The sequence below is a fragment of the Schistocerca nitens genome, chromosome 1 (genome assembly GCF_023898315.1).
Source record: "Schistocerca nitens isolate TAMUIC-IGC-003100 chromosome 1, iqSchNite1.1, whole genome shotgun sequence".
Taxonomy (NCBI): Eukaryota; Metazoa; Arthropoda; class Insecta; order Orthoptera; family Acrididae; genus Schistocerca; species Schistocerca nitens.
In genome coordinates this window covers 458,556,423-458,570,264 of record NC_064614.1, presented here as the reverse complement: position 1 = coordinate 458,570,264, position 13,842 = coordinate 458,556,423, and the positions used below count along the sequence as shown (strand labels likewise).

The following is a 13,842-nucleotide window of genomic DNA, read 5'->3' as shown; positions in this document are numbered from 1 at the left end:
CAACCCTGTGGGCCTAGACGAGCGCGATGATTTGGCTGGGAAAGAGGTCATCCTCCAGACATAAATTGACCAACAAATATTGGAACTGACTCTCAAGGGCCGCGCGGAGTGGCCGCGCGGTTTGAGGCGTCATTTCACGGATTGCGCAGCCCCTCCTGTCGGAGCGGGTACGGGTGTGTGTGTTGTTCTTAGCATAAGTTAGTTTAAGAAGTGTGTAAGTTTAGGGACCGATGACCACAGCAATTTGGTCGCTTATGAATTTACATACATTTGAACATTTGACTCTCGATTTTCTGGAACTGGTGCCACAGAAGTTAAATCTATTGGTGACGGGTTGAGGGACCTTCCTTGTCAACCTCAATGTTATGTAGGCAGTTTATAGACACAAATGCCGCATGAGGATGAGCTTTGCTGTGTCTGAAGACTGTACTATTACGCAGTCTCCCGAGGGCGTAAACAGTCTCTGACGTACTGCTGTGTCGTCAGAGTTCCCTGAATCATAGCGATGTCCGATGGCTCCCCACGCATGGATTCTAGGGATAACAGCAGATGTCTCCCCATAACGTTGGCAGAATGTGTCCTGTACCCTCTGCGTGCCACAAGGCAAGCAGTTGTCATCCGATGTAGCGCAGAACCGTCGCTCATAGCTGAAAATGACGTCATGGCGCTCGTCACTACTTTACAGGTAGCCGCCTGTCCTGATGTGTTAATGGCAGCCTACGCATCAGATGTCCATTCAGAAGCTCACCTTCTGCTGTTCTTGTAACAGTGGCACGAAATGCAAGGGTATTTGTTACCATTACTTGTACCTGGATGGCAAGCGTAGATGTGGAACGGTTACGATGAGCTTGGAGCACAATAGGAAAATTCCATAGTGTGGTCAGACTTGGTTGAAGAGAGGCCTGAAGACACGTTTAGTTTTTCAAGTTCTCATTCAGTTAATACAGGGTCACTGTCACATTCAAACGCCCCTCACAAGGGGATACTGCACAGTTCGGCTGGCTGGCCACTTGCAGATCCACAATCATACCCCTTTCAGACTTCGTCAAGTGCTGATAACGTTCTCTCATGCGAACACGCGGCATTCTGCTGATTAATCATCTGACGCATTGTTCACAACACTGACAACATTAATCCACCCGAGTGACCGTTCCATTCGTCACATTGCTGCTCTAATCATTATTTGTTTGTGAGGAAGAATATGTTTACAATTCGCATGAGTGCCCGAATTCGCTCAGTCGCCCGTAAGTTGAGGTTTCTTTCATTTAACGCGTAATCAACCACGTAAGAGATCGACAGGCAAATGGCACATTTGTTGCTTGATCAAAGCTTTTCTGTGTGGTCTTCTTTTAGGCTTCGAACCAAAAAAGTTTTCTGCGTTTTTGCTCATTGGCTAAGGCATTCCTACAAAGCTGCCGTTCTGATGGACGAGCTAATTATCTTTCCTAAAATCAGCAGCTCAGCGTCATAACGGTGTCAATAACTGTCGCTCCAGAGGCAACGCTCCGTCTGAACCGTGAAAGTCCATCACCAAAAAGAGCGAAACAATTTTCTGTGACACACAATCGTTATTTTCTAGAGATTGAATTGGCGTAGCGTGGTGGCGGGTGAGAGGTACGAACTGGTCCGAGGAGAGCGATTGACGGGTGTGGTGCCTGCGAGCGTGGACACGGGCGATGCGGAAGGAAGAGCAGACGCCTTATATAAGGGAGGACCCGTTACGAGGCGATCATTTTGGCGCGGCCGGCGTAACGGCAGCTGCCCGCCGGAAGACAAAGGCGTGCCGGCACGTCGCACGTCGCACGTCGCCGCCTCCGGTCTGGACCAGCGAGGAACAATGGCCGCGCCGTCCGAATACTAAGCGACGGCGACAGGATGCAGGATGCAGGGGAGGCGGCGCTCTTCCTCACTGCGTCAGTGGAAACCGAGCCACCACAGTGCAGCCCGACAAATAGCAGACTCAGCTTTCAGGAATTCGTCATTACTGACATAGCTATGGCGTTACTGGCGCCCAGGGCAGTCTTCAACATTGCAACCCCCTCTTCCTGCCTATATATCTGCCTATGTATCAAATTTGTTGTACGTTTATTGAGATCAACAACGAAGTAAAAGGTACACATTTCAGTAATTCTTTTTTGCGTGATGTAATTCCAAATATGGAACAGCACATGATACAAAGCCGCATAGCTCGTAAATATAACATGATTTGTTTTTTATTCTTTCGATGCTAACCAATGCAATACCGTAACGAACAAAACTGCAAACACAAAATACTCTGCCTGAGAAATAAATTGAAGCACCCAAAAGGGCAGGAGGAAACGAAATAAGAATTCAAGGGCTCGAGAGGCTATGTGACGATATTTCAGTGATTCCAGAATAATCAAATTTACAAAGTACTCGTCCTCACTAACGTATTACAGAAGCAGCGCGTAAGTGGTCACACTGGAGCACAAGCTTGTGATAGGTCTACTTTTAGCTGGGTACATCACAGCTTAAATCTTTCATTAATATGAAGATGTTAAAGGAAATACGATCGCAATGTATCATCTGTGTCACCTCGCTCGGCCATAAATAATACCGTTACGGTATCTTACTACTAAGTTACCTTAATGATGGCTGCAGAGCCCGTAAAAAAGCTCGCTGAACGGCGGGAAACCGGTTTGGAGACTCAACCCCGCATCCACGAGATTGTAACATGACATTCATCTTCAATTAATTCGGACAGTGGTCTCATTCGAGTTACAGATTACAACTCCTGGGGGTGTTCTTGGATTCTCAGAAATGCGATCACTGTACTCTATATTATCCATTGGATATAAGGGACAGTCAAATGAAAACGAGACAGATGGAAGAAAAGCAAGTAAACTATATGTTATTTCAAAGCGAACCACCAAAACTGTTAATGCAGTTACCCCACTGTGAAACGAAGCGGCCAGTGCCTTCATGGAATAGCATCTGTGGTTGCCTACGGAACCATGGTTGACCCAGGTGTGCACCTATTCGTACGACGCAAATCTACGGCCACGAATGTCTTTCTTCAGGGCTTCAAAAATATGGAAATCGCATGGGAATAGGTCAGAACTGTATGAAGAGCGTGTAAGGACTCCCCAGCGAGACTTCTGCAGGGTAGTCGAAACAATTTTGCCAAAATGCAGGTAGGCCCACAATCGTGGTTCTGTAGGCAAATAAATTCTCCGTAAGGCATGAAACGTCTTGTTCCACAATGGGACAAATGTATGAAGAGTTATGGCGATTACTTTTGGAATAATAAATAGTTCGACTTACTTTTTTCCATCCTTCTCGTTCTCATTTGACGTCTTTTATACTACGCTTAGTGCTGCGTTGAATCAAAACTAATAGGCAGACGAAGAATAAAATATGTGGTACGCTTTTACCAAAAGAGGAAGGAGGCATATTAACTAGTTACTTTGGGAATGAGGAGAACTCTACAGGCGAAAATTTGCTGCGGATGACGTAGGTTGCTATATGTATCCCATTATTATTATGTACATTTAACGTAATACTCTACTACGGTATCGAAGAAGACGAAAGACTAAGAATTCGGAAAGAAAAGAGCAGTGGTATCCCTATATTTGACTTTTACATGCGTCCTAAATATACCATTGGCTTACTACTAAAATGTTGGAGGCACAAATCGTAAGTAAGTATTTCCAATGACAAAGTATGGCCATGAAGTGAAATATGAAATCATGATCTTTTTGAAACGGTGTTTCCATCCAGCGAAGTGGCGCTGTATTACGACACCGTAGTCTTCTTCGGGAAGACAAAGGTTCAAATCGCGTTCCGGCCTGCCAGGTAGTTTCTCGCTGATTTCCCTAAATCCTTTAAGGCAGTTCCCGAAATATTGGATTGAAAGACCACAGACAACTGTTTTCCTCGCGCTTTCACCTTCCGAGCTCCTGTTTCGTCTCTTAAAGACCTTGTCGTTGATAGCACATTAAACCCTAATTTTGTTTCAGCCCTTTTAGACCTGTGTTTCTTCTGGAGGAAGAAAAATTTTTCTTTGTGTGATATACTCTCACGTGACTTTTTAATAATTTTAGATGGAAGATTTATACAAAAAATATGTATCTGTTCCCTAAACATACTTTGTACATTTGGCTTCAGTCTATGGACTACAATAACTCGTTACGAAATATTATCTATTTTAATAAATAATAAAATGATCATTCAGTAATTACCGTGTAAAATAAAAGTATTCAGTTATACAGTGGAACCAAGCTAATCTGTATATACTGATGGTCACGAGATGCTGCGCACTGCTACACTGACTTGCTGATATTTTTATAGTGATACACAGCAGTTGGCAGCACTTGCGCATGATGAAAAGATTGTACATTAACAAATGTGTACCTCAGTTTTCCATTGGGAAGTAATGCTTCTGTTGCAGCTGGGACACATTTAAAATTAATGTACGCAATTGTAGCCAGAAGATCTGACAGAGTTACATGCACTTTACTCCTGAATTCGTCATCACGAACTACGGTTTAAGCATTCAATTACGTTGAGGCAAAGTATAAACTACCGAAAAGCTTGCTGCCCGCGATGAAAAGGATAAGTGCACAAATACTGTCGAACAGGCAAGAAAACATTGTCTGTGACTTACCTGAACACTTTAGCTCGCGCCGCAGCTCGTCGGATGCCTGGAAACAGTCCGGAACTCCATCGCAGAGCTTGGACAGTTCGTACAGTTGCAGCACATCGGTCGATTCATTCACCTGGCATCCGAAGTAACCGTCTTCCAAGTTCAAGAAGAATATTTCGTGTTTGATTCCATGGCCGAGTCCGTTATATGATAATACCTGCAAAACAAAAGAAAAAAAAACCGATTACAAATACTGCTTCACCGAGTATATTTCATCACTTTACAGAGTGCGTCACTTCTGTTCTACATGTATTCTATCACTGAAAGTCATTTGTAATTTACCATCTTAGAAACATTATACTTAAAATTGCTAGTTGTTGCGACGATAAAATTATAAATCAGTAACACATCAGTTGTGACGCACGCAGCAACAAAATAGATTTGTGGCTTCCTAGAGAGACACGAAATTTTCTTATGTTAGTATTTCTACATCTACATCTCCAACATTACTCTGCAATTCACACTTCAGTGTTTCGCACAGCGTACAAAGACCCGCTTCTGTACCGTTCCACTCTCGTACTGCGCGGGGGATAACAAACACCTAAATCTTTATGTGTGAGCTTTGATTTATATTTTGTCAGGATGGTTTTTTCTTCCTTAATCGGTGGGAGCCAAAAAAATATTTTGTTATTTGGAGCAGCATACAGTTAGTGACTGTAATTTTGTGTAAAGATCTCGTCGCACTGAAAAGCGTCTTTGCTTTATTGTTGCAGACAGTTCCTTTAGTAGATCTGTTGCGACTTCTAAGTGTATTGCTAAGAAAACGAGTGTTTGTTCGTTTTAACCACAAGTTTTTCATGTGATGGTTTCAATTTAAGTTGTTGGCAACTGAAACCCTAAGGTATTTAACTGAATCGACAGCCTTTAAATTTTATATATAAGTGATGTCTTTCAGACATCTCCGAAAGAACAGACACCATTTTGATCCAGCAATCATTATGAATTACGATACAAGGGAATTAATGACATTGTCTGCAGGAGGGCATAGGCTGAGGTCAACGGGGAAAGTTGAAAATTTGGACCAAACCCGGATTCGAACCCGCGTCACCTGTTTAGTAAACAGATGCACTGACCACCAAGCACTCTGGACACAGAGGTCAGTGCACCTGCGCAGAATTTCCTACCAGGCCTCCCGACTGAACAAATACTCGAATATCCACACATTACTAATGTAGCGCCCCCTGCCCATTATCCTCGTTACTCACGACATTTCGCGAAAGAACGGACACCACACACACATATATGTATGTGTCGAGACGGACAGTGATCTCTGCAGTGCAGACGCTCACCAGGCTCGAACTCTTACGGGAATCGGCGAAATGCCACGAGTAACGAGGATTATAGGTAACGGCGCACCACATTAGTAGTGTGTCCGTGCAGTTGCAATGACCACTGCGTCCGGATGATTTCGTGGAGACCCGCGTTCGAATCCCGGTCCGGCACAAATTTTCAACTTTCTCTATTGATTTCAGTCAATGCCAGCTTGCAGCCAATGTCTGTAATTCCTGTGTCGTAACCCTTCAATTGTGTTATTAAAATCTGACGGAATTTTTAGTACTGATATGGAAAACCTCACACTTTTTAATGTTCAGGTTCAGTTTCATCGTACGAGGCAGATATCTTGTTTAAATCATTTTGTGTTTAGCTTTGATCTTGTGTCGACATTACTAGACGGTTAACGATAGCATCATCCGCAAACAATCTAAGAGAACTTCAAATCTCGGAAAGTAGAGACAATGAAACTGGATGCACGGCGGGTAAAAAGCTTCGTGTAGCACCAGCAAAGGCAATACATTTCCTGCGTATCTACCTGAGCTGTTTAGCTTTGATATGCGCTCTGAATAGTTTGCTTCCTGACCTGAATGCGTGTTTGGCTTATGTCTACGAACATTTTGTAGGTGTTTATATGAAGGTAACAGGAAGTTTAAAAATTTTTCTTTAAAGAGAGCAATATGAATATGCTATCTTCCCCCTGGCTATTCGTTTGTGAAACAGCGCTTAATGCACAATTCGATAAAGGGTATTCAACGATTCGTGGTTTAAGTGTTGAATACGCTGAGTTTACGGTATTTAGATAATCAAAAGAAGCACTACTCTGAAAACAATGACATCAACTGGTGCCGTTTTGGAATCTATGGCGGCACTATTCGAATGATTTACTCAACAATGGCATGTAAGTAGAGAACGTGATACGCGAGAACAAAGTTAGCGGCACAGAATCGTTGCCTTTAGAGTTTGGAGGCGACTGTAGACAGTGAGCCTTGCTTGTGTACAGCAGAGCAGAGCAAAGGCGTGGAAAGGAAGTGGATGGACTCGGGACGCCACGTTCGACGGCGGCTCGGTGGTCGCGATCGACGGCAGCGCTCGCCGCCTCGCCCTGTTTTTACGATGAAGCCGCAGTGAGAACGCCAGAGCGCTGAATAGCGACGGTGCTCGCTCATACCTACTCCGCTGCGGTTTTTCCACGCCGCGAGCATTTCGCGAGCCGTTTCCCTTCGAAATGCACATGCCGACGCCGACTCTTAAGAGTGAAAGAAAAATGAAATCGTCGATCAAAGGCTCGTTTCTGACGGACACAGCTCGGTATCCTGATCATTTCTCAAGGTCTGTGCTCCAAGAATGTTCGACGTTAACCCCATCAACGAGGGCACGCTTTTAAGAAACCGAATTCTGTCAGTCACAACCCAGCACAACAGGAAGAGTAATGGAAGAGTAACGATTCTTTAAAATAACATTGTCTAGTAAGGTCCTTTAGTTGGGTTGCAGGCGAAACGGCAAATGATGTTGAAGGTTTTTGACAGTAAGGAAACGGAAGAATGATAAATGCGGGTTAATAACTTCAGTTCTGTTACGAGGAAGGAGTAAGAAGTGAGTCGACGAACGCTTCTACAAACAATTAACTGTCATGTTAAAGCGACAAGACTAGGGGCGCAAACAGTCGGATAGTGGGGAATCTGTACTTGGTTGTTAAAATGGATTCGGATATTTATTTCAAACGGTTCTACAATCACTGATATCATTTATAATTACCATATTGGCCAAATGTGGTCGCTTCTATGACAAGCGATGGAGTGGAACATATTTTCTTCTATCGGGCAGGCCTTAGTCACCCTGTTGCGTGGTCTAGACTGTGGCCGTCCTCTATGACGCACGTTTGTGGTTCAGAAGTGCAGTATAGTGAGAGGCGTCTTGCGTGAGGGAATAGCAAGGAAAAGAAGATTAGACTAGGTTGTTAGGAACGGAGGGCGAACACGGATCAGGAGAAGGATATAAAAGGAAATGGGCTGTGTCCATATCCAAGGAACTACCCGTTCATCCTACGTGGTTCAGGACGCATCATAAAACCTAAATGATAGACGAGCTGGAATGAAATGAACAGTCTATTGACAACCCACAATTGACTGAGAGTTAACTGTTGAAGGCGAAAGTATCTAGGAGTAGCAGAAACTCTACCTTGGGAGAAAAATAACACATGATGGAGGAAGCAAGGAGGACATAAAAAGCAGACTAACACAGGAAAGAGGGCATTCCTGGGAAAAAGAAGCTTACTACTATCAAACATCGACCTGAATTTGAGTAAGAGATTTCTCAGAATAAGAGAAAAAAACAAGAGAATTTGAACGTTTAAGATGTGGTGCTGCAGAAGGATGTTGAAAATAAGGTGGACTCATAAGAAATGGAGACCTTCTCCGGAGAAACAGTAAGTAGAAGAAAATGTGAAAAACATTGACAAGCAAAAGAGGCGTGTTGATGGGACACCAAAGAATAACTTCCACGGTACTTGACGGGGCTATAGGGTTAAAAACTGTAAGGGAAGACAGATTTTGGAATCTAACCAACAAATAATAGTGGACACTCGATGAAAGTGTTACTTTGAGATGAAGAGGTTGTCACAGGAGAGGAATTCGTGTTGAGCCGCATAAAAAAAAAAAAGACAGACGAGTGACGACTATGAGGATCAATGATGCAATGGTAAAATGATTCAAAGCTGTGAGCTTTGTAGTTTTTGTAGCTCTGGCCTTATTTGAAGAAAGTTTCGCAGGTTCAGTTATCCGCTAACTATGTTGATTACATAGTGACAATGATGATGTTCTACTTTCCTCCCTCCGAGACTAGTAAAGATCGTGCCACGGAATAGTTAAACAATGTATGCAGCACCTGCTTAAGCTGCTTTCAGTCTTCATGGACTGCTTCGTGCGAATACCGATCTTGGAAACCCCTTAACCCCTTCCTCTTACCGCCTCCACCCCCCCCCCCCTTACAGTCAAACACACATACAAAACTGCTTTGGAAACGATACTCACGTGGCGATCTTGCTATTCACATGGCGGGTGTGATGTAGATACGTATTCGTAGTGACATATGTACAAGGTGAGTGACCCACGTATCTGATTATAAGAGAACACAGAGATCAACAGACTGAAATAAAAATTATTACAGTAATATGGTATCGAAAATGGTTTCTATCTAGGATGTGTACGTACAGAAAACTGAGACTGCTGTCAAGCGGATGATCTAAGACCACTTTGTGGCAACTGCATTGCTCTCAAGGCGTTGCCGTCAAAAACTGAGTAACTGGAGCGCAGAGAAACTGAATACAGTGATTTATTGGAAGAAAACGCAATACACAGCTCGCAAATATCATTCACCGAAGCGAATGGCGAGCAAAATGCGCACAAACAGGATCTAGACCAGCGACTCGCTGACTGATGGCTCTCCGTTACTGCAACGAGTTTTTCTGCTGTGGAGGTGATCCGGCCGTCCTATGCCACCTGCATTTCCTCGCGCTCTGCCCCAGACAGAGAACTGATATCGCCTCGCTTCTCTATTACTTAAATACGGAATCAGTAGGTTCCTTCCTAGAATCGCGAAAAATTTCGAGACAGTCTTATCAGTAAATATAGTTCCCTGTACCGCGAACACAGTAATAAAAATTACTTAAGCCTTCTGCTTGGTCCAGTAAGCCTGTTGTGTCCTGATTAAAGAATAGTAGTGTGGTAGTTGCTTCAGACGGGTATCAGAAAACTGGATGTCAAAGGTTGATTAATGATGCCCGCTTAGTAACGATTTGACGTATTACTTATATTCCCATGTTAGTATGGTGAACAGTTATAGAACCGGTAATTATGATGTCTGTTTTAGTCACATCACAATGAAATAGCGTTAATACAAGCAATGAAAGGTGATTCTCGAGGAAATATTTTTCTGCAAATGGTTTAACTAAATTAACGAACTTTGGAAGAATTAGATATTCATGGGGCAAGGTCAGAATGGTAAAACAGGTACCGAAAGAAGAAAACTATGGTCAACAAATTACTCACTACGTAATTTTAGCCGTGATTGGTTTCAGCCGAAAGACTAGTCTTTCCAGAGAAAAGTGTAGTTGTACTTGTGCCATCTCAAGATATTTCTGAAGTAAGTTTCTAGTAAATACGTGTTAATACTTGAAAAGGAGACAATGTCTAACACATCTTACTTTAAAGTACAACCTATAGTCAGAAATGTGCAATTATCTTCAGAAATTAGTATACGTCTTCAGCAAGTGTTGCAGCTCTGGTATTTATATTTAAACCAAGAGGCGCAATTACACAATTAGTTAAATATTGGCGTGTGCAATAGTGTAGGTGCAATCACCCTCACTCCACTGCAAAAAAAGGATAAAAAAGTGTAACGCCATTGTTTGACGACATTTTTGTATATGACTTACACCTCCTGAAATCTTGCTTCTCTTGTATCCCGCGAAGATAGCGGCCGCAACGAATCCAATAGTGAAATAACAGAAGTTTACGGCATTTCAGACAGGACAGGAAGGGAGGTGTCCGACCTGAGTGAATCACTGCAGCAGAAGACTGATCGAAATTCCGGAGGAACAAGTCCGCAATGGCACTACCAGACGGCGCACCACTCATTTCACGTGGGCTGATCCCGTGCTACAGGAGAGATCGACACAACCGGAACCGCCGGACGGAACGACCACTTGCCGGCTGGATTGTGAGCTCCCACGACTTCTACTACAGCGCTGCAAGGGTCCTTTGTCACGGCATTACGACTGCTGAACTGTGGACCGGACTGTTTACCTGTGTGCTGTGGGCAAACTTGGCTTGTGATTACGTACTTGGAAATCTTCCGGGCCATTTTTATGCTAGCCTGTGTTAATTTTGCATTCATTTGTTTATACGAACCCTACTTGCTACGTGTCAATAAACGCTGCGCACCACCGTGCTCTGCAAGAAAAGCTGCAGATTTATCAGCTTCATCCTCTGCGAAAACGATGTGTAATTTTGAGGGCCACGCACCCCCGACTGTTACGTTTGCTTTCGGTAGAGTAGCTTCTTAGTTATTCTCGAGAGGTCCTCTCTAGTCTTCCAACTGAGGGTCATTCCTTAGAGCCATCGAAAATACTGCGGAAATGTCGATTCCTCTGTTAAAGATGCACAGAAAAATGAAATGATCGAGTGAAAATGTCACGGTGCTAGGAATGGTATAATGAGGAATTTTGACCTACAGAACTGTAGGTTAAATGAAAACCTAGTAAATAGTTTTTGCTTCGCGATGATTCTAAATTAAGCGAAACAGTCTTCTAAACGAGTTAGCGCGTTAGCTACGGGAAGTGGATTATCATCGAGAAAGTAGCTACATTCACTTTACAAGTCACGACTGCGAAGAGCAAAAGGAGTGGTGTGGCATTGTCAGAACCTGCTGAGGTTGCGTCAGAGGCAATGAGAGTAGCTGTGGATAGCGTGTTCGTGTTGTGATACCACGGCAAGGCACAAGTATTAAGACGTTTAGCGCAAAATAAGAGGACCGGACCATGCCGGGGGCGACCGTGTGGCTGAGAGGTGTAGTGGGGTAAGGAGAGGTAGGAGAGTGGGTGAGCAAGTGAGAGAGAGAGAGAGAGAGAGAGAGAGAGAGCGGCTACGGCTACGTGATCCTGCGCGAGAGGCCGGCGGCGGCGTTACGTAAGGCGCGCACCGTTAGCCCAGGGCGGGCGGTGACGTCGGCGACTGGCCTTTGCGATGCACTCACACTTACTCCAGGCCAGGTGAGGGAGGCAGACCTCCCCTTTAGTCGCAGAGCTCAGCGCCGAGGCGCTCAATCGCCGCGGCCAGAGCTTCGCCTCTCCTCTCGTCTCCGCGGTCAATGCCGCGCCATTCCTTCCGGCCATCTGATACGCTCATCGGTTCCGCAGGCAGCGTTGCCGACAGTTCTGCTGGACGACTGCGCGAAATGCGGTCGCTGCTTCAAACAGAGACCGCCTTCTGCGACCTGTCAGGAAACTGCTCTTAATGGCCTATCTGTCCCATCCATCACGGCCGAATGACGCGTATGCTAATTTCGAATTTCGAATATATTAGAACTCAAATATCATCTTATCTAAGTAAAACACTGTTTAGATCACTTCATCTTCAGATCTTAAATATGCAGAGTAGGATAGCTGTCACCAGCGTCAGCTGGTGGTTGTCATGAAAACTGACTCATCATCAATGGCTGAAGTGTTAGTTCACACACACACACACGCACATATATATATACTTCTTTTGGCATTTCGTTGCTTTTCTGCGACCTAAAACCGACTCGCACATTTATTTATAGAGGGACCTATAGTCTAAGGCAGATGTGGGAAAACAGCGGTCCACGGGTCGCATGCGCCAGTTGATAGTTCTCGTGTGGACCACTAAGGCAGTCAGAATTTTTATGTAACCACATATACCTTTCCTGAAATACAAAGTTAACTAATGCATGCAAATATTTTAAAAGGTACGACCCTTCGCTAACCTCTGCTTCCCCAAAGTGGCCCCCAATCCGAAACTGTTATCCACTCCTGGTCCAAGTTGAAACCGAACCACAATGAAAATACTGTAGATTGTTGCACATAAAAATCGCCAGAGTTGTAGGTCACATTCCTAAACCGACTAGGACTATGGTTCCTCTCTGTCTCTCCCCAAGTAGAGCTGCTGATCTGTCACTAATGACCTCGGTGTCGACAGGACGTTAGACCATGGACGTCCTTCAAAATGTTCTTTGCGCTATCTAATATTGCTGCACATCGCTAATTCTCTTTTAGTTTTGAACTTAATATTTGTATCATTTCACATTACCAGGATATGAACCACTACACTCAGAGCAAAATCTGCGCGTTATGGTAAGGGCTTCCTTTAATTTGAAAACATTTCTACTAGCTCCATCTTGAATTAGTTAACAAAGAGAAACTGTCCAATTTTGGTCTGCAGATCGTCTCTATTTGTTTTTAGGCAACCGGTTTGTCTTTCAGCTACGGAGTCACTTATCGGTACGGAACTGTAAGTTCAGTGTCATATCCCAACGTTAAGAGAGGGAACTTACAGTTGCGAATCCGTAACTGTAACAAATGGTCTCAAGGTGAGCAACTTTATTTAAAAATAAAAAGAAGCGTTCTGCAGGCTGAAATTGGAGAGTTTTGTATAAATATGGATTCTGGACAGTCCTTAGTGAAGAATATGCCTAGTTTTGAGCTAACATAGTATTCACATTTTTTATGTATTTGAAAATTAACTCATTTGCTACATCACTGAGTCCATGAACAGAACAATTTCCATGTATTTACACAGTAACATACTTTTAACAAACACAGAAATAGTAGGTGGTAATTTTTTCACTTGATGAGTTCATTGTTTATTGGCTCTGGCTCTGAGCACTATGCGACTTAACTTCCGAGGTCATCAGTCGCCTAGAACTTAGAACTAATTAAACCTAACTAACCTAAGGACATCACACAAATCCATGTCCGAGGCAGGATTCGAACCTGCGACCGTAGCCGTCGCTCGGTTCCAGAGTGAAGCGCCCAGAACCGCACGGCCACTCCGGCCGGCCATTGTTTATTGCAGACGTTAAAGAGTGTTGAAACGATAATGACAAACTTCGTAGAATAGCGCTTCTCTACTTTTCGCCAATGGAAATTTCATTATACATGGCCATCATTAATGCTGCAGCTTACTACTGTGTGAATGTTATGATGGATTATGTCAACACGATAGCAACAGTTACCGGTGTGAGGTTAAACTGCATTAAAACGACGTAATGTAGGCAGATGGGAGTCAGAGGACAAAAAAATTCTATTCGTCATTACCGCATTATCGACCTTCTTTTGCTGTGTACGATGAAATGGTGTTCTGTTTCCTGTCGAACGCAAAGGTCGC

The 13,842-nt window shown here is 43.8% G+C and overlaps 1 protein-coding gene across 1 annotated transcript in view; it reads right to left on the bottom strand.

Moving 5' to 3' along the window:
* Window positions 1–13,842, bottom strand: part of LOC126253539 (uncharacterized) — a 606,491-nt gene that overhangs the window by 453,900 nt on the left and 138,749 nt on the right. Inside the window, exon 3 of the mRNA XM_049954972.1 lies at window positions 4,628–4,823. Coding sequence (XP_049810929.1) covers window positions 4,628–4,823 — 196 coding nt within the window. The remainder of the gene's footprint in view (window positions 1–4,627; window positions 4,824–13,842) is intronic.